At 41.5% G+C, this 27,296-nt stretch overlaps 1 protein-coding gene across 2 annotated transcripts in view; it reads left to right on the top strand.

Annotated features, from left to right (window-relative positions):
• The window catches only part of FSIP1 (fibrous sheath interacting protein 1), an 83,899-nt gene extending 64,183 nt beyond the window's left edge, over window positions 1-19,716 (top strand). The window contains exons 12-14 of one of the 2 annotated variants that reach the window (XM_082240192.1): window positions 6,660-7,167; window positions 9,613-9,671; window positions 19,617-19,716. In XM_082240192.1, coding sequence (XP_082096318.1) covers window positions 6,660-7,167; window positions 9,613-9,647 — 543 coding nt within the window. In that variant the 3' untranslated portion in view covers window positions 9,648-9,671; window positions 19,617-19,716. Of the gene's footprint in view, window positions 1-6,659; window positions 7,168-9,612; window positions 9,847-19,616 lie in introns of those variants that run through there. The other variant, XM_082240191.1, reaches the window with a different exon arrangement.
• The last annotated feature ends 7,580 nt before the right edge of the window (window positions 19,717-27,296 follow it).

Below are 27,296 nucleotides of genomic sequence, written 5' to 3'. Positions count from 1 at the left end.
CACACGGAAACACCGTTTACCTTCCCACTAGTAAGCGGTCCCTATTTATCTACTTGCACCTGGGGGTGCTTTCGAACTGCTAGGTTGGCAGGCGCTGGGACCGAGCAACGGGAGCGCACCCCGCCACGGGGATTCGAACCGCCAACCTGACAATCGGCAAGTCCTAGGTGCTGAAGTTTTACCTACAGTGCCACCCGCGTCCCTTATTCAGTCAACTTAGCGAGTTCCAAATACTCACTCAGCTTTTGTAGCCATTCTTCTCTAGTTGGTATATGGTCACCCTTCCAGTACTTGGCTATTAGTACCCTAGCCACAGTCCCTGCATAGAAAAATAGTTTTACTCTTTCTTTCGGGATATTGTCAGTTAGAATCAAAAGGGGGACGAGTAAACCCCTTATCTTTAGTGTCTGCATGAGCACTGTAGATGTTATGATATATTTCCGCTGCAAAGAGAGTTCCTACTGCTGTTGCTCTTCCAGTTTCTCCAACTGTAACCATCAGCATATGAATGAAATAACTCTGAGGTTTAATGCGCATTTGTTAAACTTTAAGTACCTCTCTGGGTGAGCATTATTCAAAATTCCTTGTTAAGCACAGCATCGATTAACAAACACTTTAAGAAAGCTACAAGAGGAGTGGGTTTTATTCCTGGGTTTTCCTAGCATCTTTCAGTAGTTTGTGCCAGAATATAAACACTGAGATAGTGGGCACTGACGCCACTTCATATCATACTCTGCGGAACATGAAAGCAAACATGTGCAAACTTGATAAGCGTATTGGCTTTTTGTAATTGAAAGCAGACAAAACCACATCTAAGCATTCTTGGCTCTCTGTGTTGGTTTCACTGAAGTTTGGAGCCATAGCTGTGGTGAAACAATATTCATATTTTACTCTTATAAAATCTGTTTGCCTACAGTGCTAAATAATTAAAGGGAGGATATGTATATATTTGTATATAAATGAGCTGGCTGAGAATGTCAAGTAGCAGGGGATGGGGCTAAGAGACTAGCTTCTCCTCACTGCCTGCTCAAAGTGTACCTTTTGTGAGATCTAGTTCTGGTCTGAGCTGCAGAACGTCCTAGTTGCCTTCTGATTTTGATAACTTTATACTTTGCAGGATGGATTAGTGTCAGTTCTCTTTACTTGTATAATTTTAAAATATTGTTCTGAATTTTTTGTAGTGTTTCACAATTCCCCAGGTTTGGGGTGTGTGTGCTGGCATGTGGCATAGTCCCCAACTTCCTGTGCCATGTGCCCCTTACCTGGCCTGCCCCACCTTAAACACCATACCACCCCCTACCCTCAGCCACTGTGATTGGTCCCCCAGCTCCTTTCGCAGACCCATCTCCCCTCCCCCAAAACAACAACAACAGCAACAACAATCAAACAAATTAAAAACAGTTTCAAGAAATTATTGAACGCTCACAGTAGATTTATTTCAGCAAGGAAGGAGCAAGTTGCCGCAAAAGAGATTAAAAGCCATATTTATAACATAACATATGTTTAATACATCTCAGCAGTTTAAGGGTGAGAAGGAACTGGAATAAAGAATGAGTAATTAGAGTGGATTAATGTTTCTCTGAGCCAAAGTTGTGAAATGTAGAAGCAACATGCCTGAACTATTCCTCTGGTTCATTTTTTTCTTATATGAAGAATACACATATATCTCATTGACTGTATATTGTAAATCAATATGACTTTTAAAATTAGACCCCAGTTTGGTGGCACATTTTGAGGACTGGACTTTTGACAGAATCTGTTTTTGGAGCGTGTCTATCATAGTAATGTTCTGGGCCATGAAAAAGCAACATATATTAATTTTTGCTGATTGCCTGTCTCTTTTTCAGTACTGACACTGAAAACAATCCCTAAACCTTTGAGCTCGAAAGCTTGGAGTCAGAACAGGGTTTGTGCAGAAAGTAATTACAAGTACACATTCCTACCACATGCAGCAGGATTTATCCTATAGACTCATGCAGCTGAGGAATTCAGCTAAGCTTTAAAGACCCTCAGGTAGAAAAAGGCATCTGGGGTCAGGGAAATACCATGTTAGCTGGCTGCAACTTACATAAAGAGAAACCTGCAGGAAAAATCATTAGGAAGCACCCAACACAGCTGACAGTGAATGCTTCCCCCCCCCCACTCTCAGCATTAAAAAGTGTAGCACACATAGGGACATTGTCCTGCTAAAAATTAGGAAGAATAAGGAGCACATTATCTATTCTAATAGGACCCAGACTACAGAACAAGTACCCCCTGCAACAGTAATGTTTACAACAGTAATATTTACTAAATATTTCAGTTTATTTATTAAGGCTTCTTCCCAAAGTTGGGCACACAATAAAATATAATTAATCATATAACAACACAATAAAATATAAATTCATTGAAACAATAGGAACAGCTAAAGCCAAAGCCACAGCTTTAAACCAAGACATGCACAAATACATTCAGCTCTAACCCTTTAAAAAAGCACGGGCAAACAGATAGGCCTGTGCTTGACACTGAAATGGCAGAAGTTTTGTGTAGTGTCAGACTAGGACTAGGGAAACTCAGGGTCGAATGTTCTCTAAGCTATGCTGCTGGGTGATCATTGGCCCATCACTGTGACTCAGCCTAACCTATCTCAAAGGGCTGTTATGAGTATTAAATGGGTGGCAGAGAAACACGTATGCCATCTTGAGCTCCTTACATGGAAAGGCATAAGAAAAAAATGTAATAAAATAAGTAAGAGGGAAAGCTCTTAGACCCAACCAAGGCTTCTGAGAGTGGAAAGGAAAGGAGATGTGATTTTTGCTTGTTCTTACTTCCCAGTCAGCTCAAGAGGGTTGAGGAACCATTTGGAACAGCACAGGAGGTATATATGGCAGACATCAGGAGAAGTGAGGAGAAGTGAGTGGTGAGCTCCCGTTGCTCGGTCCCAGCTCCTGCCAACCTAGCAGTTCGAAAGCATGTCAAAGTGCAAGTAGATAAATAGGTACCGCTCCGGCGGGAAGGTAAATGGCGTTTCCGTGCGCTGCTCCGGTTTTCCAGAAGCGGCTTAGTCATGCTGGCAACATGACCCGGAAGCTGTACTCTGGCTCCCTCGGCCAGTAAAGCGAGATGAGCGCCGCAACCCCAGAGTCGGTCACAACTGGACCTAATGGTCAGGGGTCCCTTTACCCTTTTACCTTTACCTTTACCTAAGAATCCATCACCTCAGTAACAATATCGATGCTACAGCAGGTACATTATTTAAGCAGGTCCTTAGCATCCCTTAAACCCTTGAACATTAGGATAGCTGCAATACATTTCTACTATCAAGTGTTTAAAATGAAAAAAAGAGAGATTCCCTCACAAGCGTAACTCAATCTTTTAATTATTTGTCCAAATGTCAGCCTGTGTGCTGATTGCCTCAGCTGATTTACTTCTTGACAAGAAATGTTTGTATAAGGACGCCAGCAAGAAATATGAGAAGAAAGGAAAGCCCTTAGGGAGGTTTGAAGAGTTCTTTTATGGCTAAATCTACTGAATAAGCAATTGTAGCTGGACACAGAAGAGAAAAATCCACACACTATACTTTGGAGAATTACATACCAATTGTAAGCACATTGGCTTGGAGTAAGGATAGATATGGTAACTTAAATTGATGATGGACTCTATTGCCACTACACTCTTCCAAAACTGGAATTTTATTTTTTATTGGAAAAGTGAACAAATGATGGGTAACTTAAAGCCATCCCATTTGGCGCTACTAGAAGGAATTCACAGGTACTTGGCAGTACAATATTTTCATGAAAGGCAAATATATTGTTAAATTTTTGCCCATCCAAAGGTTTTGAAAGGCCTTCACACTCAAAAGTGGCAACCCTAGATGTACAATAATTTATTGTATTATTTTCATAATAATGTTTATACTGGTATTTCAAGAAGTGAAATACTTCTGTATATTAAGGAATAGTGGCATTTTTGTTTGTTTGTTTAACATACCGGTATTTATTTTTGTGACCGCAAAATAATAATAATTAATAATAATAATAATAATATTTATTTATTTACTTATTTATACATACATACATACATACATACATACATACCCTGCCCATCTGGCTGGGTTTCCCCAGCTACTCTGGGCAGCTCCCAACAGATTAAAAACAGAATGAAACATCAAACATTAAAAACTTCCAGATACAGGGCTGCCTTCAGATGTCTTCTAAAAGTCAGACAGTTGTTTATTTCCTTGACATCTGATGGGAGGGCATTCCACAGGGCAGGTGCCACTACCGAGAAGGCCCTCTGCTCTCTTTAAGAGCAGTCAGTATTTCTGTGTGAGTTTTCTGTCGATCCATAAGTTAATTGGTCAAATGTGTACTAAAATGTGTCCATCACTTACTGAGAGCATGGCCCAACTTAAAGTTAAGACTCAGTTTCAGTGTGATGGTTCACTATGTGCATAAATGTCTTCCATTGAAGCCAAGGAAATTAAAACGTTTGGCTGGATGGTGTCCCTTTTGGCTTGCCGTAAGAATTAGTTACAAAGCTATAAAACTCAGACTGCTGCTTCTTAGCACTGGCAAGAGGGAATATCTGATTGGTGCATGAAATATGTATTTCCTCCTTTTGGTATCTTAGTCAGAAACAGGGCCTTTTCTGCATGATGTGGAATGTCCTAAATGGGGAGATTTGTCAGACTCCATATCTTCTGGTGTTTAAGCAGGTACTTCAAACCAACCTATTTGCCTGTATTATTGTTATTAGTTAATTTTTTTTAAAACTTTGCATCTGATAACAAATTCAAGTTGCAGGCTGATCCCAAAGCAATGATTAAATTAACCATCTGTAAAGTGACCAGCCATTGAGTTTTGATCATTGCTACGTTGGATTGTTTAGTTGATTTATTGATGCTGCTTTTATATATTGCTTATATTGTAAGACTTCATGGATTTTATTAAAGCATATGTGTTTATTCCTTTTTAAGCCAGATTGTTAGCCACTTTGAACATAAAGAATAAAATGGGTACCTAGGCAGATAAAGGCACAGCCAATAGATCTACCAATGCAGATTAACACCAATGCAGATATATTTCTTCCTTTCTTTATACATTCTTGTTTGAATTCATATATTACACAGTCCTCGAATGTGATTAAGGAAAGGTCCATGGAATGTCATGGACGATACAGCTGATGAGGTTGACTAGCAATGGTGGCAGACACAGGCTGGCTGGCTCAGGCAGCTGGCTCGGGCAGAACAAGGTTTCCAGATATTTCCTTGTTTCATATTCAAGGACTGTGTAATACAGTGGTACCTTGCAAGACGAATGCCTCGCAAGACAAAAAACTCGCTAGACGAAAGGTTTTTCCGTTTTCGATTTGCCTCGCAATACGAATTTCACCTATGGGCTTGCTTCGCAAGACGAAAATGTCTCGCGACTTTGTTTCCTTTGTCTAAAAACAAAGACATGTTTTGTTTATTTTCCCTTCAATTTTTGAACTGCTCTTTACAGTATATGTGACTTTAAAGAGCAGTTAATAAACTGTTGTTGTACCAAATTTGGCTTTGTTTGGACTTTTTTTGACCATAGGAACGCATTAATTGATTTTCAATGCATTCCTATGGGATTTCGTGATTCGCAAGACGAAAAATTCGCTAGACGACAAAACTTGCGGAACGAATTAATTTCGTCTTGCGGGGCACCACTGTATATGAATTCAAACAAGATTGTATTAAGAAAGGAAGAAATATATCTGCACTGGATTTAATTAAATAGGTTATATACCTTGCTTAAGGATAGTATATGGTGTACATCCTGGACTTGATTCTTATGTTAGGAGGTAACCAGGAAAAAATTTGTTATGAACATTACCATTCAGCCTGTTGTGCTCTATATGTTATGACTATTGCATCTGCGTAACAAGGTATTGTATTTGTTTTGACCCTATATTTTCCACTCACATATGCAGGCATCTCTGCATTGGCCATTCTTACAATGTTCAGCATTCATATTAGGATCTTTGCACAAACATGCAATTCTTCACAACCGCATTTGGAAACTTTAATAGGAAGGAGCTACATACTACAAGTGCACAGGGCCAGCCGTTTCTGCTACCATGACTTTCCTTTTTCAATGTTGCAGTCGCTGGAAATGGCTGCGGTGGCTCCTCTGTAAGTAGCAGCATCAAAAACTGACCTCACTTCATGTGGCCGCGTACTCAAGTGGGTGAATAGCAGCTTACACTGCCACTGCTCTCACTAGGCCTCTAAAATGTCACTTAAAGACTATTGTGAGTGCTGCAGTGTGGTGGGCTAGGAAACATTGGCTCTATTGTGGCTAAGGTATTGATGCTGTTACAATTAGACCAGTCATGTCCTCACACTATCAATAGGACATTTGTGTCTAATTCTGTGACCGGTTGCTTCCCAAAAGCTCCTCAGCTCAGGCTGGTAGCAAGTTGCTGCAGGTATTATTATTTTTTTAATCCACAGGTGGGAGGTGTATTTCCAGTTATAGATCATTCTTGGTTCATTGTCTGGTACTTTTCCTTCATTTTGGAGCCTGGTTTATGCTCTTTGGCATCAGAGATCAATGCTTCCATTATTTCTGTGTGTCGTCAAGCTGTTTTATGAAGGCATTATTTATAGTTATATTTTGACAGGGAGAATTTCCCCCTTGTTTTTCCAGCCAGATGTACTGCCTTGTCTCTCAGAAGAGCAGCTTAATGCCCTTCTGGAAGAATGCATGCAAACCCCAAGAAGAGCAAACAGTCTTACCTTGCCAAAATCTCAGGGATCCTTTCTTGAACGAACAAGTCTCTGTTGCAACACAGCTGAAGACATCATTCCATCAGATGATGCCCAAAGTGTGGAAAAGCTGGCAAACCCAGAAATGATGGATGCTCAAGATAATGAAACATGTTCAAAGGAAATGATGGAAACTTCTGACTGTAATCTCAGCAGAGCACTGGATGAATCTCACCTGTCAGAGAAAAAAGAAAATGAGAATCAAGAAAGCCAAGAGGAAGAGATTGTGCATGCCAGTAGCTCTGAGGACTACTTCATGTCAATAGCCCTTAGCACAGACAGGCTGAAAAAGCCTTCTTTTCTTGATGAACCTTTTTATTGTATCAGCATGAACAATGAGCCATCCACAGATGTCAACATTCCTAGCATACCATTGAAAACCAGAGGAGGTGAGGTTCTTAATAAACCGTTGGAATAGGCTTTTGATTGTGATTTAAAAAACCCAAGCAGGTTCTCATTGAAGGTATGCACTAATGTGCTTTCATAAGGCACAAAACGATGCCAGAAATAACACAAAATTTCAAAATGTTTTCTGACATTCTTGAACTGACATAAATAGCTGTGAGATTAGTTCTCAGGAAAAGCACTAAAAATAATGATTGATTATGTCAGCTGGCAATAAAGTTGGATATACACAGATGAATTATCTCTTTAATAATATGTAAACCTGTTTCTTTTGTTCATTGTGTCGATAAAATGTGTAAAAGGTTGCAGAAAAGGTCAACTGACTGCATTTTTTTAAAGGAACTGGTAGCATTGCTCAATAATAATACAGAGGTGATGGGTATTTCTAGTTAGAGATCATTTTAAAATTTTATTGGTTTAGTGTCTGGAAGTTTTCCTGTGTTGCCCAATAATATTAACAAAGGGTAGAAATACATTGTCTTTCTATTCTGAGCATACCACTGTAATGCACAGGAGTCCTTAGAAGTCAATTAATGTGTATAAATTGGCCAGGCTCCTCTTTCGTTGTGGTAAAGTGTTCTGAGTACTCATCAGTCATTTTGACTTTTCTAACAGAAGCCTCTGCTGCTGAATGACACTTGAATGAAGAATGCATTTAAACATATTTTATTGTTGAGTCTTTTTAACTTTATGTACCACCTTGAACTATCCAGGCAAAGAAAAGTAGAATAAATGCAAGACATAGAATTCTCACAAGATTTTGGCAAAGCCCCTATAGAGCAACAGGCAGATTAGATGCTACAGTAAATACGTGGTTACTGCCAAAAAATAATAATCAGTGTCTAGCACCCCTTCTGCTTCCCTAATGTCTCTAGTACATCTAGGGATGGTGTTGGACCAGCATGACCAATGGTCAGGGATGATGAGAGAATGACTGAAACATCTCCTGTGCTATGGTTATTCATATAGCAGCAGTTGACTTTCCCAAGTTAGAATATAGCCGAGCAAGGATTTCCTAGGTCAAACTCCAGTACAGTGTATTCTATCAAATGAAACATTTACTTGGAATACAGCAATATTGCTTAGCTGTAATGTAGTATCTTTGTACCCATCTATAATAATAATAATAATAATAATTTATTATTTGTACCCCGCCCATCTGGCTGGGTTTCCCCAGCCACTCTGGGCGGCTTCCACAGAAACCAAAAAAACATTAAAATATCATACATTAAAAGCTTCCCTGAATAGGGCCGCCTTAAGATGTTTTCTGAATGTCAGGTAGTTTTCCATCACCTTGACATCCGATGGGAGGGCATTCCACAGGGCGGGCGCCACCACCGAAAAGGCCCTCTGCCTGGTTCCCTGTAGCTTCGCTTCTCGCAATGAGGGAACCGCCAGAAGGCCCTCGGCGCTGGACCTCAGTGTCCGGGCAGAACGATGGGGGTGGAGACGCTCCTTCAGGTATACTGGGCCGAAGCCGTTTAGGGCTTTAAAGGTCAACACCAACACTTTGAATTGTGCTCGGAAACGTACTGGGAGCCAATGTAGGTCTTTCAAGACCGGTGTTATGTGGTCTCGGCGGCCGCCCCCAGTCACCAGTCTAGCTGCCGCATTCTGGATTAGTTGTAGTTTCCGAGTCACCTTCAAAGGTAGCCCCACGTAGAGCGCATTGCAGTAGTCCAAGCGGGAGATAACTAGTGGTCATCATGATTAAATGTTTGGGATTTGCCATTTTTAGTAGACTGTAAGGAATTATGTGACAGCGACCCAGACATACAAGCTAGAAAGCAGATGAATTTTGCATAATACATGGTATGGAAAAAGTGGATGGAGATAAGTTTTTCTTCCTTTCTCTTAATACTTGAACTTGGGGCCATCCAAGGAAGATGAATGTTGGAAGATTCAGGATAGGCAAAAGAAAGCACTTCTTCACACAGTGCATAGTTAAATTATTTGCTTCTCCAGGCAGTAGTGACGATCACTTCGATAGCTTTGAAAGAAAATCAGGCCAATTATCAAAGAGCAAGGCATTCAACTAGCCACAATGTTCTACCACCTCTTTTGGAGGCAGGATGCCTTTCAACACCTGTTGCTTGGAATCACAAAGTGTGCTCTGGTCTTGTTTCCTGGCTTCCCACTGGCATCTGGTTGGCAAATACCCTAGGCCAGGAATAGTCAATGCGATGTCCTCAAGGTGTTGAACTCAAACTTCCATAAGTATAGCCAGTGTTCTCAGTGTTCAGGGATGATGGGAGTCATGTTCCATCAACATTGGGAGGGCACCATATTGATTACCCGTGGCCTAGTCTGTGGCCAGCAGTGCCCAGAGTGGGCTGACAGCAACAATAACATCCAGGTGCTTTTTTCATTTATACTTCTGAATACTGTAGGCCTTTCAATAAGCCAAGAATGGTTTTATTTCTGTACAGATGAACTGAAAGATGAAGACATGACTGAAGAGTAATATGCTGCCACCTTCACTGCATTGGTAAAGTCTATTTCGTTGGTTATTGATTTACTTAGTTAAGATCATTTCAGAAATCATCCAGATCTGAGCCATAAAAGCTTATTATTCTGTGAAAATGTTTTTCCTATAGTAAATGCTTTTTGTCTTACTTTCCTGTGGCAATTGAACTTCTAAATAAAAAATTATCTGTTGATTTCTGGAAACAGCATCAATAACTTGCATGCATGTTATTTATTTTTATTTTTATTTTTAAATATCCCAAAGATGTGGTTTTAGGCTCCTTTACCTGATTTCTAATTATGAAATCTTGACGAGTCTTAGGAAATAAACTACATGACACTGTATGCCTAGGTTCTCATGATACGTGCAGTATAGCAACAGCTTTTATGTAACTGAGACATAAGTCCGCATTCCTTACAGTGAGCCATATTTAAATATCACAGAATAAGTCTTTGACAGATTCATCTAAACAGGAGGCATGCAGAGAATGGGATGCTCAAATGTACCTCTGTTTTCTGTTTGAAACTTGATTCCCTGCTACTTATATGAATCTGGACATGTTCATTCTTGTATGTTATGTGATGATGATTTATAAAAAAATCTGAGCGAGGAAGAACTGCAAAATGCTACCATTAGTTTTATGTTTGCTTTTGTGGTTTGTTTGTTTATTTGTTTATTACTTTTAAAACATCTACAGTGACTGGTCTCAGTGCACAACTACACCACCACCACAAAGGCATGGGCCCTGTCCACAGGTTTATCATCAAAGATTAGCTCTAGTCATGCATTAGCATAGTGTCAATGTACAGGCAGCTGTGAAAAACTGTGGGCAGGGAGTCATATTAAATTGCACATTGTAACATACATTCTGTTAGAAGTAAAAAAATAAGTCTGCTACTCAGATGCACATTCCATTTATCCTGACACCAATAACGCATGTGTGAAATAATAATAATAATAATAATAATAATAATAATAATAATAATAATAATAATAATATTTATTTATACCCCGCCCTCCCCAGCCAAGGCTGGGCTCAGGGCGGCTAACAAGCAATAATAAAAACAAGTTGAATGAATACAACTTAAAAACAAGATTAAAATACAACATTAAAATATTGAAACATTAAAATATTAAAATGCAGCCTCATCATAGGAGGAGAAAGGAAAAAGAAAGAGGGGGAGGGAATCAAATTGGCTCCAAGCCAAAGGCCAGGTGGAACAACTCTGTCTTACAGGCCCTGCGGAAAGAAATCAGATCCTGCAGGGCCCTGGTCTCATGAGGCAGAGTGTTCCACCAGGCCGGAGCCAGAGTTGGAAAGGCCCTGGCTCTGGTTAAAGCTAATCTAACTTCCTTAGGGCCTGGGACCACTAGGGTGTTGCTATTTATGGACCTTGAGGCTCTCCGTGGGGAGACAAACAGGAGAAAGCCTGTTAGTCTGGCAAATCTTGTAGGGAATTGCTCTGCCATTTCAGCATTGAGTAAAAAAGAAGATAGGGATTTATTTAGCATTCATTAATCATTACTAATCACCCATACTTCCTTGTTCAACAATAATTATAAACCTGAGCCCCCTGCCTGTAGGTTTACAATCTGCAAATTGCCAACAAGGGAGTAAAGGGGAGAATATGAGCAAGCGGTTGCTGAATAGCAATAGGATTATAATAGATTGTGCCTTGTCCTCAAAGGCGATCGTGTAATAATAATAATAATAATAATAATAATAATAATAATTTATTATTTATACCCCGCCCATCTGGCTGGGCTTCCCCAGCCACTCTGGGCGGCTTCCAAAAGAATATTAAAATATTGTGATACATCAAACATTAAAAGCTTCCCTAAACAGGGCTGCCTTCAGATGTCTTCTAAAAGTCTGGTAGTTGTTGTTCTCTTTGACAGAGAAGGCCCTCTGCCGGTTCCCTGTAACTTGGCTTCTCGCAGTGAGGGAACCGCCAGAAGGCCCTTGGCACTGGACCTCAGTGTCCGGGTAGAACGATGAGGGTGGAGACGCTCCTTCAGGTATACTGGACCGAGGCCGTTTAGAGCACAGTGGGTCCCCTGTGAAGGGTATTTGCACTGAAATATCTTGCTGATCTGTGCCTCTGCCTGCAGCTGAGTGGACATTGCCTTGGAAGGAACCACCTAGTGGCAAGATGTCCCTGATAAAAGAGGAGCACTAGTGCTGCAGTGCCATGGTTGTAGCCATTTGCTCTGGAGATCAGAGACTCTGGTTATACATACTTCTAATAGCAAGCCCACTCCCATGGCATGTCTTTCTAAACCTTGACCCTTGCTGTGGGTTTTCCAACTGAAGTTGTGGCATTTGACCACCACTGATGCTTAAGGCAGCTGAGGTTTAATTTTAAGAATGGATTTATGCATTGGTGAGGGGCGGGCAGCCTTAAGTCTCTCTGCTTAGCAAACGAGGTTGGCATAAGGAACACAACCAAAGAGGAGAGATGCCAGGTGAAGGAGCTGATATAACAGGCATCGGGCACAAGTGCAAAGGAGCAGGTTTAAACCTGTTGGTACAGGATGTCCCAAGAGCAGGGATTGGTTCTGGCAGATCAGCAGAAGCGCACGTGGCAGTCTGACTAAGTAAAAGAGCAAGAAGCAGACACCAACTTGTCTTTTTTTAATAATAGAAACAGAAGCCTGGCAGGCAAGCAGCAAAGTGGGCTGCAGAAGCTGCTATGCAGAACTGATGTCTGTTTAAACAGCGGCAACTGTAAATCCAGAAGTGGCCAAATACTATTGGTTGAACAGACTGCTTCTGCTTAGATGACAGTGGAGGGCAGAGCTCAGTTGCATCTGGCACAATCTCTTAGCCCACAGTTTGCAGTAACCCCGTGCCGCTCAGGCCCTGATGCAGCCTGATCAACATGGGGGCAGAGCCTAGAAGCTTGCCATGGTTTCTAGTAATGTGGGCACCTTTGTAGCTGTCTAATCCTGCCAAACTTCCTCTTTCTCTGGGGGTCTTTTATATCCTTTTTAGCTGTAATAGGATTATGTGCAGCATAGGCTTTTCTTTCACTGTCCCATTTTTGAGAATCTGCAAAGCTGCTAAGCAAGCCAAAATAAACACGTTCCTTAAATCACAAATCACTGCTTGCCAATATTCATTTGCCTTAATATTACACCTGGTTAGACAAGACAGCTTTGCTGTGGTTAGATAACTCTACCATACAGTGACATTACTGTCAGAGGTTCTGACTGTAACTACAAGAGGCTGCCACAAAGCAACATCTTATTGACCCAGTTTTGGATTCCTCAATGTTAGGGTTGGCACTAGGCTGCTGAAACAAGTGAAGCAAGTATCACTATATACCCTTTCAATACATCCCCCTCTTCTACCCATACCTGTTCAGATGTCTTCACATTGTCATATAAGCCCTCCTTTGATGAATTTTACCACTTACTTATGACATGATCATACTTACTAAGGACCTAAAATTCAGCATCTACTGTAAGGCATTTGGCATATTGCTACCCTCCCATCTCTTATGCATAACATTGTAGGGAATATTAGCGCCAACTGTTGTTCTCCTGTTGGCTGTATTATTATTTTTAGCCAAGTTTTACTTTAGTAGATCCATTTTAGCATGCAATATTTCATGAAAACTACCATATTGGCCCGAATATAAGCCACACTTTCCCCCCAAATTTTGACTGTGAAAAGTGTGGCTTAAATTCGTGACCTTACAAAAATTGGCTTTTATGATATTGCTGCTGAAACAGACAAACGGTAAAACGGAATGGGTGTGAGTGCCTACAAAATTGTAAGGGAACGGCTTATATTCGGGTATTGTCTTTTCTTCTTTGAATTTTAAAGGTGCAGCTTATATTCGGGTGTGGCTTATATTTGGGCCACTACAGTAATTGCTAATGATTTTTCTTTTATGGTACAAGCACAATCTCTGGGCAGGCCAACTTATAGGCAGCAGGGGCGTTTACTCTGAAGCAATGTATTGTGTCTGTTGGTCCAAATTCCCAGCAATTATGCCCAGGACTGCAGTTTCTTTCCCATTATCCCTGTAAAGAGGGTAGTCTTCCCATCACCCCCACAATTTTCCTAATTTCCTTTATCACACTTTTCAAAAGCACACAGAAGCCATTCTAGAGCAAGACACAAAATCAGATTTCTCAAGTGTGCTCTGCTTTCAACTCTTCTGCACTTTTCTTTTTTGTTTGTCTATTCAGCTGCCGTGTCTCATGTAGGGGTGATCAAGTCCTCCGGAAATGAATAGGCAAATTTGATTGTTTTCTCCCCAGTGAGTTTGCACATTTTTAATGCTGACCAAAAGTGAGAGGGTTCAGTTTCCCCCCTGAGAAACGTCTCTTTTACGAGAAAAACCACATGTTTTGAGTAAAATCCCCACTCCCCTCTCACTTTCTGCTCCTGTACTTCCCTGAAGCACCTTGCTCTCTGTTGCATATTTCTTGTTCTGATTTCTCTGGCTGCTTCCTCAGTCTGCTTGGCTGTTTAAGGCATGGTATGCTGGCCAAAGGTGTCCGCCTCCTGCAGGATAACGCTCCGGTTCACAACTCACGTGTTGCTCAAACAGAAGCACGGTCCTGTGGCTATGAAATCCTTTCTCATCCCCTTATTCTCCCAACCTCGCACCAACGGACTTCCACCTCTCTTCTGCTCATGCTTTGTTTTCCCTTCTGCTTATAGCATGGGGGCATGGTCTCCACTGGGCAACATTTGCCCTTACTCTAACTTTCTCAACTTTGTAGCATTATACAGGCAGTGACCTGACCATTTTAGGCTCTTCTGGTTGACATGTGATCACCAAGGCCCAGGTCCTTTTTGTCCCAGTAGAGGGCAGAATAGGGACGGGGGACATTTATGCACGCTCCCTGATATGCACAGGGACTGGGAACAGAAGCCCCTGCGAAATGGTCCCCACCTCTAATATGTTTGAAACACTTTGCAGACAATCACTTCTAACAGCCATTAATTGTCCTCTTGTTCTTGAAACGACTCTGCCTTCCACATACAAATGTCCCCTGCAGACCACATTAGATCTCAGTCCTTATTTTGACTGAGTTGCCCGGAATAGCCTATAGCCTCTCTGGCAATGTCTGTTTTCCACTGTCCCTGATATAGGCACCAAGATGCAGGCAAAAAACGTAGTTGGATAACAATAGGGAAAACCATGGTACTGACTGGCCACGATGGTGGTCCTCTTAGCACACAAGGCACAGTAACCATGCACCTCTCGTTCTTGGTCCCAGGGTGGTCCGCATAGAGGCAGGGCATTGAAATTTGCTAGGGTGAATGTGCCATGGGTGTATTGCTTGAATTTTAGCTGGATATGCACATGTGCAAAATTGCTAAGCATGTAGAAATAAACAAAAGGACTTAAGAACTCAAGTTGGGCTTGCTGGATTAGGCCAATGGCCTATCTAGTCTATCATCCTGTTCTCCTATGACCCCTACTGTGATCCCAAGAACTTGCTCCTGGTCGGTCACCACCAGTTCATATTCAACTCAAAAATCCCAGATGCTGCAACCTTTCTTCACGTTACTTACATCACAAGAGAACTTTACAACGACAGCACTTTTTATATGTAAGACGTTACTCATAAATGCCATATGTTTGGTCTAACCGCAGAAGCCTGCCACAAGGCAACATCTTCCCATTAATCCAGATCAGTGCCTCAAGTTCCTGTTTTCTTGTCTTGTTCTAGGCTGCGGGAGGAAGCAGCTTAGCATGTCAAGCACATTTCATTATTTCCCTTTTCTTCACTTTTGCCTCCTTCACTGCCCATAAAATGTTATTCTTGTAAGCACATGAGGCCACCGTCACACCAAATCTTAAAACATGGGATTACTTGCTACAGACAAATAGTAGCCAACCTGGGCAAAAGGTATTCAATCTGAGTTCAATCCAGCTCTCTGGACATACAGTCAAGTAATTGGGTAATAGTCTCAATCTTGAAATCATCATCATCATCATCACCACCCCCACCACCACACCTTTTCCCCTGATGGGAACTCGAGGTGTCTGACAGCTAAAATGGAAACAACTAAAAACATAGAAAAAGAGCAATCATTAAAGAAAATTAAATATTAATAGAATATATATGGGATATTAAAACATACAGCGCATTAGAATAAAAACATCACAGCACCAGCCCTTCCTTTGCAAACAAGAAAGTCTTAACCTGTCGGCAGAAGGACAACAACGAGGGCGCCGGTCTAATCTCTCTAGGAAGGGATCTCCAAAGTCTGGGAGAAACCACCGAGAAGGCCCAGATTGTACAATTCAGGGTCTACAGCCAAAGCCATCTTATAGCACATAGTAGGAACACAGGAAGCTCCCTTAGAGTTCTACAAGATGGCTTTGGCTGTAGACCCTGAATTGTACAATCTGAATTGTACAATGTATAATGGTATTTCTTGGCAGCTCTGTGCAGCACAGTTTGGATTTGGCAGGAAAGACTGTGAGAGATAGATGCGCGGCCCCATCCCGTGCAGATATTTAATCAAAAGTACAGTGGTGCCCCGCAAGACGAATGCCTTGCAAGACGAAAAACTCGCTAGACGAAAGGGTTTTTCGGTTTTGCGTTGCTTCGCTAGATGAATTTCCCTATGGGCTTGCTTTGCAAGACGAAAACATCTTGCACTTTTTTTTAAAAGCCGCTTGAAGAGGCGCAGTTGCGACAGACCGTGCTTCGTAAGACGAAAAACATCGTAAGACTAAAAGACTCACGGAATGAATTATTTTTGTCTTGCGAGGCACCACTGTACGTCATGCCACGTTCAATGGGAATCACTCACTAATAAGCAAGTTTGAGATTGCAGCCTCAGAGAAGGCTCCCATTTTTAGAGGACCAGTCGTATGTCACCAAAAGATTCAACTGCTTGTCTTTTTCATGTCAAACATTTTTATTCAGGGGAAACAAATAGAGGATTAGAGGATTTCCAGTTGATTTTTGGTAGATGATGTTGAGCTTTTGTATAAGGATTATAGCTGAGTACTTCTTAATATTGAGAAATGTGAGGGGATGTACTTTTAACAAAAGGGAATTGTGTGGCTAATTTCTAGTAAGAACGCCTAAGCCCTGCCTAATAAACTCTGGGCTTTGCAAGCCTGTGTTTGCATATGCATGTTGGGCGATCAACGCACAGGTTATGCTTGTGCATGGCCTGATATTTGTTCCTGCCGAAGCTTCAGGAAGCTTTTGGCAAGCTCAGGCTGGAAAATTTGTTCCTTATATTTATATATGGAACTGATTATTTGCACACAGTGTAAGTCGCTGTACTTAAAACATGTAGGAATGTGGCCATAATGTCCAATTTTTGAACCATTTAGGAATGAAATAACCCAAAGATTTGGACATCTTCCATACACGTATTTTCTGGATAAAAGGATTACTTTAAGCAGATTTCCCTGAGCTCTGAAAATCTATTCAAACTTATTCTTAAAGGGTTTCTTTAAACTGAAACTGTAAATCTCTGTTCTAATTCATTTTGTGTACTTAATTTTTTTTAAGTAGTTCTGATTGTTATGGTACTCAAAAGTATTTTCTTCCTTCCTTCCTTTCTCGTGAGAGTGTTACATTCATGTTTGTTCTTGAACATTTCAAGTTTCTCATTTATTTACAGAATTTTTGTATAACATTATTACAGTTCTTCAGATATGGCCTCTGTGGGCACATTACTGTTGGTAATCTCTCAGTTTAAAGAGGGTGACACAGCTATGGAGGGGAAATTTATATTTTAAAAAATAATCCCGTTTGAGATCTAGAGAGAGCCATTTTTTCTCAGCCTAACTTTAAGAAGTGTTTCCAAGTAGTGATATTTAGTATGAGTTAATATAATGTGATTGGCTTTTTTTTTTACTAAGTGTTCCCAGCTACTACTTCTAGCTTTGACTTGTATGCCACCATACGAGTTATAGCTGTTTTAGCTTTAATATTTTAAATGTGTGCACTACATTTTAAAAATGTTTTTATGTTATTTCTTTGAGCCAACTTGAGAAAGGCATTTGTGCCCGGAAAGGTAGCATAAAAACATATATATCACTGTTATTTCTCTCTCTCTCTTGGAGTTCTTTGCCCCAATTCTGCAAGGGGGTTATGCATGCAAAAGCAACTTTCATATGCTAATGTCCTTCGTGGAATGGTAACTGTGGGTGCAGATTAGAGGCAGATGTTTATCAAGGTGCACTGCTGAATTGTGATGTACATTTGGATATCCAGTTCTTGCTATATGTCTACCCACAAAACTATGCAGGTGAGAATGGGCATTATCAGTTGCGTAATGTTTTACCTGGATGAAGCTCTGTTTTTCGTCATCTATGATACTGGGGCTTCATTCTTTGCCCAGAAGCAGCCAAAGAAAGATTATCAGTTTGTTCAGCTAACTTCTACCTTTTCTTTCAAGGAAGACAAAAACCTCTGGCTACGTTCATTGTACACATACTGCTCAAAATTTACTCCTGCGCTAAATAAAATGCAAGTACCTCTGAGTGGGAGGTAAGGTAAAGGTAAAGGGACCCCTGACCATTAGGTCCAGTCGTGGCTGACTCTGGGGTTGCGGCGCTCATCTCGCTTTACTGGCCGAGGGAGCCGGCGTACAGCTTCCGGGTCATGTGGCCAGCATGAGTAAGCCACTTCTGGCGAACCAGAGCAGCACATGGAAACGCCGTTTACCTTCCCGCCGGGGCGGTACCTATTTATCTACTTGCACTTTGATGTGCTTTTGAACTGCTAGGTTGGCAGGAGCAGGGACTGAGCAACGGGAGCGATTCGAACCACTGACCTTCTGATCGGCAAGTCCTAGGCTCTGTGGTTTAACCCACAGCGCCACCTGCGTCCCATGTGAGTGGGAGGTAGATCTCGGTTTATTACCTCTGTGCCCCTCACTGGTGACACAGTTTTACTACTCAGAGATAACAACTGAAGTACTGTTGAAGCAACAGCCTAAATCCTCTGCTGTCATAAACTTGGCATCAAGGTGTATTTTAACTGCTGTAAGGGAGGAAAGCTGAAAGGTATGTGTTAGGTTTTCTAAAATAACTGCTAGTAATGGGAAAGTGGGGATCGAGTGCCAAGTATTGCTATGCTTTCTGTAATAACCTCTAGCGATGATCTTAGTGAATCCAGAGGAGGAACCTAAAAGTGCCTTTCAAAAAAGGGCAACACAAGAAGACAGCTGGAAAAGCACAGTAGGAAAATAATATACTTGGTCTTCATATGCCAGAAGCACAGTAGATTGAGTATATTGTTATAATTTGCCAGAAACCTCTTGTGTCTCCTATATTTGAACCTGATTTAGATGGTCAGGGGTCCCTTCACCTTTTTATAAAGCTGTTTGTTTCCAGCAAAACTGTGTTCTGTGCTTCTTTATAATTAAGTGTCTGCATTCTTATACGGTGGTACGTTGGTTGTCAATCCATTCCGGGAGTCCGTTTGACTCTCAGAACTGTTCGAAAACCAAGCCGCGCGGCTTCTGATTGGCTGCAGGAGCTTCCTGCACTCAATCGGAAGCTGCGTCGGACGTTCAGCTTCCAAAAAACGTTCGTAAACTGGAACACTTACTTTTGGGTTTGCGGTGATCAGGAGCCTATTTGTTCGGGAGCCAAGCTGTTCAACAACCAATATACCACTGTACTTGCTTATGGCAGTGTGGTGTGTTAGAGGGTACTGGACTTGGCCCAAAGATGTAATGATTCTGGGTGCAAATGCAAACTAGAGGAATGAGGAATGGCTTGAAACAATGTTATTCCTCAGAGCCTCTAAGACCAACTTGTCCAGAGACTTCTAAGCCTTTGGAACTGCCTGGATCACGTGACCTGAGGGCAAGTCCTCAAATTATCGATTTCTCAATTCTAAGGGAGTCCCTCTAAATTATAAACCCTATCATTACAAAAGAAACCTGGGTGCAAATCTCTGCTCAAGTTATTGGACTCACAGGGTGATCTTGTGTCCTTCACTGTCTCTCCACTTAAGCTACATCACAGGGTGATTGTGAGAGTAAATGTATACCACCCTGAACTCACAGAAGAAACTGTGATATGATAGATCACAGGAGAAGCCTACAAATTCAATGTGTAATATGGAAAGCTGTCTTCCAGAGTGAGTTACCTTTTAATTTATGGCAAAAAATTAGGTTAAGCAGGCATTTCTGCCCTTCCCAGAATTCAAACTCCTGCTTATAAAAGAGGGCAGAGGAACATTCAAAGTGCTCTGTAAGAACTATAGAAGAGTTCTGTTTCATCTGTTTAGCTCCTATTTCTTGTTATGAGACTAATAAGACTATCTAAAGATGAAGTTGTGGTGGTTTGTAGAAAGGTAACCAAAATTTGCTGAATAGTTTTCAGAGTACAAGTGTTTTACATCAACACTCCAGCACCTGATAAGAAACAATTTGGCATCAGAGCTATTTGTATTCTGCGCAGGAAATGAGCAATCCAACCTACCATTGTCACTGAAAACTCTTCAGTGAGGTAGATTGTATGGAGTATTATTTTTCCTGTGCTGGCAAATGTTCAGATGTGATATTGAATGTTAGTGATGGACCATGGTCAATTTGTATTACTGGCTGCTTTATAAACAGAGCAATGACATTGTACAAAGGTGGAAATGATAACTTGCAGCTAGGCCTGCTTCAAAAATGAAACATAAGACACGCTTAGGCCTTTTGAAACCAGTGGCCTTATATATTCCTAACTCTGGGTTGGATTATAATCTGGCTGTTCAAATAAAGAAGATTGCAGTATGATAGGTGAACTTGCATTATTTTAGAGTAGCAGATTATTGTAAATTGTTTTTAGTGTACAATAGCAAAATGTATGATACTGCTTGGGGGTGTTTCAGCTGGACTATGGATATTTCTCCTCCCTTTGAGTTGCTTCTTCTATGTCCACTATAGGTCTTGAACTAATGTCACCATTGTTCCTTTCCCTCCTGAACCAGGATGGCCATCTTCAGGTGCTGTAGGCAAAACACACTTAGAATCATGGAATCGTAGAAGTGTAGAGTCAAAAGGGATCCAAAGGGCCATCTAGTCCAACTCTTGCTATTCAGGAATCTCGACTAAAGCATTCAAGACAGATAGTCACCCAACCCCTGCTTAAAAACCACCAAGGAAGGAGAGTCCATAACCTGCCAAGGGAGTCCGTTCCCCTGTCAAACAGCTCTTACTGCCAGAAATTTCTTCCTGACCCTTCACGCCACCTTGTAAAACAGCTTCAAACTCATTGTTTATACAGAGTTTGTAAGTTCCAGTCTGAGCAACCAGAAGGTTGCTGCTTTGTAACTGCTCATGCTGGATTTGAAATCTCTAATATTCTCTCATCCTTCCTTTGTACTGGGCAGAGCTTTGAGGCCTACCAGAGCTTTTGCCTGATGCCAGCGGTGCCAGGCTCTCTTGCACCCTGGGCAAGGCTAACTACCTGCACCCACACCCGCAAGCCAAATTGCTAATTTCAATTTTCAAAAATGGGTGTCTTGTAGAAAGCAACAAAAAGCACACAACTTGAAACTGCTAAAATAAATTTATTTTAAATTGCAAGAACAATTTTTCTCAAATACAAATGGAAATCTTTCAGCACACATTGTGATGCTAACATTTAAGTCTCCTAAAAGTTTCAATTTCAGGCACACCATCTCACTTTGTGTGCCTTTTCTTTTGCAAATTTTGCCACCAATTCAGGTCAAGTGCTGATGCTTGGGCATGTTCAACTGATGTAGTTGCCAAGCCACTATCTTTCGTTCCATTGTGCATCAAAGATTTTTTTCCAAATTCTTACAGGTCTTAATTACAGCTTCAGTAGATTTTTTGTTTGTTTGTTGTTGATACAGTATATCAGTGTTTCCCAACCTTGGGCCTCCAGCTGTTTTCGAACTACAATTCCCATCATCCCTGACCACTGGTCTTGCTAGCTGAGGATTGTGGGAGTTGTAGTCCAAAAACAGCTGGAGGCCCAAGGTTGGGAAATGCTGCAGTATATCATACAGGAAGCCAAATAGGGAATTATACTGTTGTAGCTGTTGGAATATCTCTTCAGCAGATTATATGGTCATTTCTAAGATATCATAGTAGAAACCTACTTTGGATTTCTGCTTTGAATCTTGTGGCTTCTTCTTGGGCCTCATTCTCAAACTGCCATGTCTCTCTCCTTTTTCTAACTTGTGCTGTGGCAGTATTTCTAGCTCCTTTGCAATCTCAGTAGCATCTATCAAAACATGTTGAAAACCCTCATCACACTTGCAGCCTGCAAGGTACTTCTTGGTTACTTGCAATTGGCTTGTAGCTGAATTTAAATCAGCTTTCTTATTTTGTAGTGGATTGCTTGTAAGATTGCTTTCAGAAATGATGTTGTACCATGTAGCAAGGAATACCACAAGCTTGAACTTACAAACAGCATCAGCAAGGGCCTTAGCTTCAGTTTGGGAAGTATTTCCAAAGAAACCTCTCAGACTTGTGTCATCAGAGATCTCTGTTAAAGATGATATCTCATTGCTTTCAAAGCATTGACCCAGCTCTTCCATCGTGTTTCACTAAGTGGTTTAACAGGTATGCCTAAGTCTGATACATAGCTAGTTAGAATTTGCCAATGTGGAGATGATGAATCGAAATAATGACAGGGGTACCTTGGGTTAATAACTTAATTCGTTCTGGAGGTCCTTTCTTAGCCTGAAACCACTCTTAACCTGAGGCACCACTTTAGCTAATGGGGTCTCCCGCTGCCGCCACACGATTTCTGTTCTCATCCTGAAGCAAAGTTCTTAACCCAAGGTACTATGAGGTACCTGAAGTGTCTGTAACCTGAAGCGTCTGTAACCCGAGGTACCACTGTACAGATCTTTTGAAACAAACTGAAGAAACTAGTTGTTTCCAAACATCACTTAACTGCATCATTGACTACGAAGTTTAAAGTGTGCGCATTTCAGGGACCCCAAAAGACATGTGAGTTTATGTCCACGACTCTCTTTTGTATGCCATTTTCTTTGCCTTTCATGTTATTCCCATTGTCATAACCCTGACCCTGCAGATTCTGAACTGGTCATTTGCTCAAGGTGCCCACAAAGAGTTTCTGTGATAAAAGCACCTGTAGTCTCCTTTAGTGAAACAAACCCCAAGAAATTTTCTCTTATGATAAATTCAAGTTCAGACATAACATACATTTGTTGAATATGACTAACATCAGGTATGCAGCCCAGAACAATTGACTAGTATTTGGCTGAGTTTGCACATGCTAACATTTTCTGCTCTGTAGCACCTGCTAGAAGTTATATAAACTAATTTTGCATATCTTTTCCTAGGTAGTCAACCATTGTTTCTTGCTCTTTAACTCTGGGTAAATAATGTTCATTTGTGATCATTTCTAAATAGTGCTAGATATTCTACAAACTTTTTTATTAAAAGTCCATTGCTAGCACTACACAGCTTTTCAGATGTACCATGGAATTAAATAATTAAATCAATCCAATCAAACTAGTTGTCAAAATCTGAAGGCAGCCCTGTTTAGGGAAGTTTTTAATGTTTGATGTATTATAGTGTTTTAATATTTTTTTGGAAGCCACCCAGAATAGAAGAAGAAGAAAAAGAAGAAGAGTTTGGATTTGATATCCCGCCTTTCACTCCCTTTAAGGAGTCTCAAAGCAGCTAACATTCTCCTTTCCCTTCCTCCCCCACAACAAACACTCTGTGAGGTGAGTGGGACTGAGAGACTTCAAGGAAGTGTGACTGGCCCAAGGTCACCCAGCAGCTGCATGTGGAGGAGTGGGGAAGCGAACCCGGTTTACCAGATTAGGAGACTACCGCTCTTAACCACTACACCACACTGGCTTCTTCTTCTTCTTCTTCTTCTTCTTATTATTATTATTATTATTGCCATTTCAACCATATCCATAGCACAGAATATTGACCCAAGGGAAATTGAACATGGTGTAGCCTGTTTTGTTACCAGTGAAACATCAGTCCTTTGGCAATTGTGTTAATCATGACTTGTGCAACAGTGACCGGAGTCCTAGACCAGAAAGCTGCTTGCATAAGGAAATGCTCTATGCTGGTGCAGCAGAAGTCGTCAGAACAGTGAGGTCAGTCATAGACCATAGATACTGTGACACATGCACATGTGGGACTCTTCCAAGAGTGCACAGAGAGCAGGGCCAGGAAGGAGGGAGGAACTAAGGACAAGCTGAGTGGTTCTAATGTGTGTAACATGTCAGCAAAGCACAGAAGCAACACATCTTTTAAAAGCCAAGTGTAGAGCAAAAAAAAAGTATCAAGAGTTTCAAATTTTTAGATTCAAACTTTTGAATTTGGGCACATGATGATTGACTACATTTTTGCTATCGACTTTGAGGGAAGCTTTTCATTAATTTAAACCATTTATATACTGCTTAACTGCAGTCATTTAATCAGTGCCCAATAAATGCAAAATGGTAAAAATTAGGAAAAACTATAAAATCAGACTTCAGTTTAAATAAATAAATGAATCTTAAATCAGATTGATAAATAACAGCTGAAATTCAACACTATTGCACCTTTCCCCGATTTCTAGAAATCCCCCAAATCCAACAGCATCTATTATTAGGAATGTTGAAACCACACCTTCGAATTGTGCGAATCAAATTTGCTTGAGAATTCCACCCCCCCACCCCCCCGCTCTTGGCTGCCCCAAATACTTGCATAAAGTGCATCTTTCCTACTTTGACACAAATATGTTCTTGGACCCAATACTTTATGGGCACCATAACCTGGGGCTCTCTGAGAATCTCATTATTATCCTAACTGTAATACTAATTCCCAAACAACATTTTCAACCTGATCTCTCTTATGCAGTCTCTTTACCTGCAGACTGTTATTTCTGTTGGTTGACCTACATAAAGGAAACCTGTGTTGAATAGGTAAAGGGAAGGATGGTCCAAATAAATAAATAAATAAATAAATAAAGGATGGCAATGCCAAGAAGAAGCAGCAGAAAGGAATGCTCTTGGAACACAGTTCCTTTCAATGACTTCTTTTTGTTCTAAGCTCATATTAGATTTCTGCCTGGTTTATGTGTTTGGAAAAGTGCTCCCTCTTTGACAAGGATAGATCACTTAAAGCTCTAAGCTACAGTTATCCATTACACTGGGGCTTTGGATACAATCCAGGTGAAGCTGGCCAAATGCCTTGCTGAATTAAATGAGACTCCACCACATACCAGTAGTTTACAGCTTACAACTGATTCCATTATATAGCAGGCAGCTTCTCTGCAATAATATGTTAGAGGTATAAAACAATATTGCACACTGCATCTTGCACACTGTTTATTAGCAAGGGTATGTGTGTGTGTGTTGCTTTTGAATTATGGTGCTGGAGGAGACTCTTGAGAGTCCCATGGACTGCAAGAAGATCAAACCTCTCCATTCTGAAGGAAATCAGCCCTGAGTGCTCACTGGAAGGACAGAGCCTGAAGCTGAGGCTCCAATACTTTGGCCACCTCATGAGAAGAGAAGACTCCCTGGAAAAGACCCTGATGCTGGGAAAGATGGAGAGCACAAGGAGAAGGGGACGACAGAGGACGAGACGGTTGGACAGTGTTCTCGGAGCTACCAGCATGAGTCTGACCAAACTGTGGGAGGCAGTGGAAGACAGAGGAGTGCCTGGCGTGCTCTGGTCCATGGGGTCACGAAGAGTCGGACACGACTAAATGACTAAACAACTGTGTGTGTGTGTGTGTGTGTGTTTGTGTGTGCAGAATGAAAAACATTGGCTGGTACTGGGAATCTTTCATATCTGGAGTGTTATCTTGTGTCACTATTTTGATTACTTATTCAGAAAGGATTACTTTCTGCAGTTAATAGCAGTTTCAGCAGTTAATAGAAGACTGCCATATGAGGGAGCTGCATTTTGTTGGAAGCCTCCCAGAGTGGCTGGGGAAACCCAGCCAGATGGGCGGGATATAAATAACAAATTATTATTATTATTATTATTATTATTATTATTATTATTATTATTACTACTACTACTACTACTCAAATGCTATGGTAGACAGAAGAATAATTCCCCACTTGGATGGTGTGTTTGGCATCATATCCATGGAATCCTTAATGCGTAGACTGACCTTAAGCTGCCTCAGCTGCCCAACTCTGCCTCAGCTAAAGCATCAGAACCATCAGTCTGATACACAGCACAGTATAGGAGTCTCAAAGTTATCTTGCTGCTGGCATCTGTCTGTCTCGAGAGACAATGGAGTACACCTGCCGGGGTGAAGTCAAACCACTGGAGAATCACAGTGCCTGTTGTGGCTGCAGAGACCGTTAACTCATAACTTCTGCCTCCCACGCTGCTTTTGTTGCATTAGCGGCACTGAAGTGTCCTCTCTGGGGTGCAAGCCTGGGCAGTATGTATGGAAGTCCTGAGCTGCCAAGATGACAAGACCCCCCCCCCCCTGGCCTCACTGATTTGGGACAAAGCAAAGAAGAGCAATACATTTGGTACAAGCTTGGCTGCAAGAGTAGCTGGAAGGAGGCATACAAGATGCCATCCAACTACCTTAGGGACTGCACTCTGGATTTGTGTAGGGCTTGGTCCTTAGCCTATTCTTCTCCCAAAGGTGTCCCGCAAGGCAGCGGGTGTAGATTTTCCCCCAGGGTTTGCTCCCGAAGCATTTATCACAAATGAGTATAGCCACAAGGCAGCGGAGGTTTAGCATCAGTTCTCCTTCTCCTAGATGGGCTACTTTCCCAGGTTGGCAAGTCCCATCTTCCCCTCACATCCCTCTACAGCACATGCACAAACCAACTTCTTGATCTCATCTGCTCAATCTGCTTGAACCTGTCTTTGCATACAGGGGAAATCCCCAACTCACCAAGGGTTTGAGGCCAATCGGCTACCCTCACCTAGTTTAGCCACACCCCATGAAACAGCTTCAAAGACATTAAAGGTAAAGGTACCCCTGACCATTAGATCCAGTCACGGATGACTCTGGGGTTGTGGCACTCATATCGCTCTATAGGCCGAGGGAGCCGGCATTTGTCTGCAGACAGCTTCCGGGTCATGTGGCCAGCATGACTAAGCTGCTTCTGGTGAAACCAGAGCAGCACACAGAAATGCTGTTTACCTTCCCACCAGAGCGGTACCTATTTATCTACTTGCACTTTGATGTGCTTTCGAACTGCTAGGTGGGCAGGAGCAGGGACTGAACAACAGGAGCTCACCCCGTCGTGGGGATTCAAACTGCCAGCCTTCTGATCAGCAAGCCCTAGGCTCAGTGGTTTAGACCACAGCGCCACCCGTGTCCCTCTTCAAAGACATTAGGCCTGCATTTGAGAGAAATCTTCCAGGCTCAACAATTAATCCAGTAATGCATCTAAGTTACAAGTCAGAGTGATGAGATGAGGTGGATCAGCAATAGAAGTTCGAGTTTCCCCCTTTTTCACTCAAAGGGCCTTTTTCACTCTACAGAAAATATGTTACACATTTGAAAGCCTTTTTAACTATTCACAGAACCCTTCAGAAGCAAAGAAGCTGATAAAATAGAACCATATTTATCCCTTCCCAAATCTCTGACTGAGCCTTGTGAACCATCTAAAGGTAGGTCCTAGTAAAAGTAGCTCACTCCAATTTACATGCAGTTCCCTTGATGCATCCTAGAGATATTAATGAGCTTTTGGGGCATTAATGGAGGTCAC

The sequence above is a fragment of the Podarcis vaucheri genome (genome assembly GCF_965113315.1).
Source record: "Podarcis vaucheri genome assembly, chromosome: 1".
NCBI classification, from domain to species: Eukaryota; Metazoa; Chordata; class Lepidosauria; order Squamata; family Lacertidae; genus Podarcis; species Podarcis vaucheri.
The sequence above is the reverse complement of the archived record's forward strand: the minus strand, read 5'-3'. Positions and strand labels throughout refer to the sequence as shown.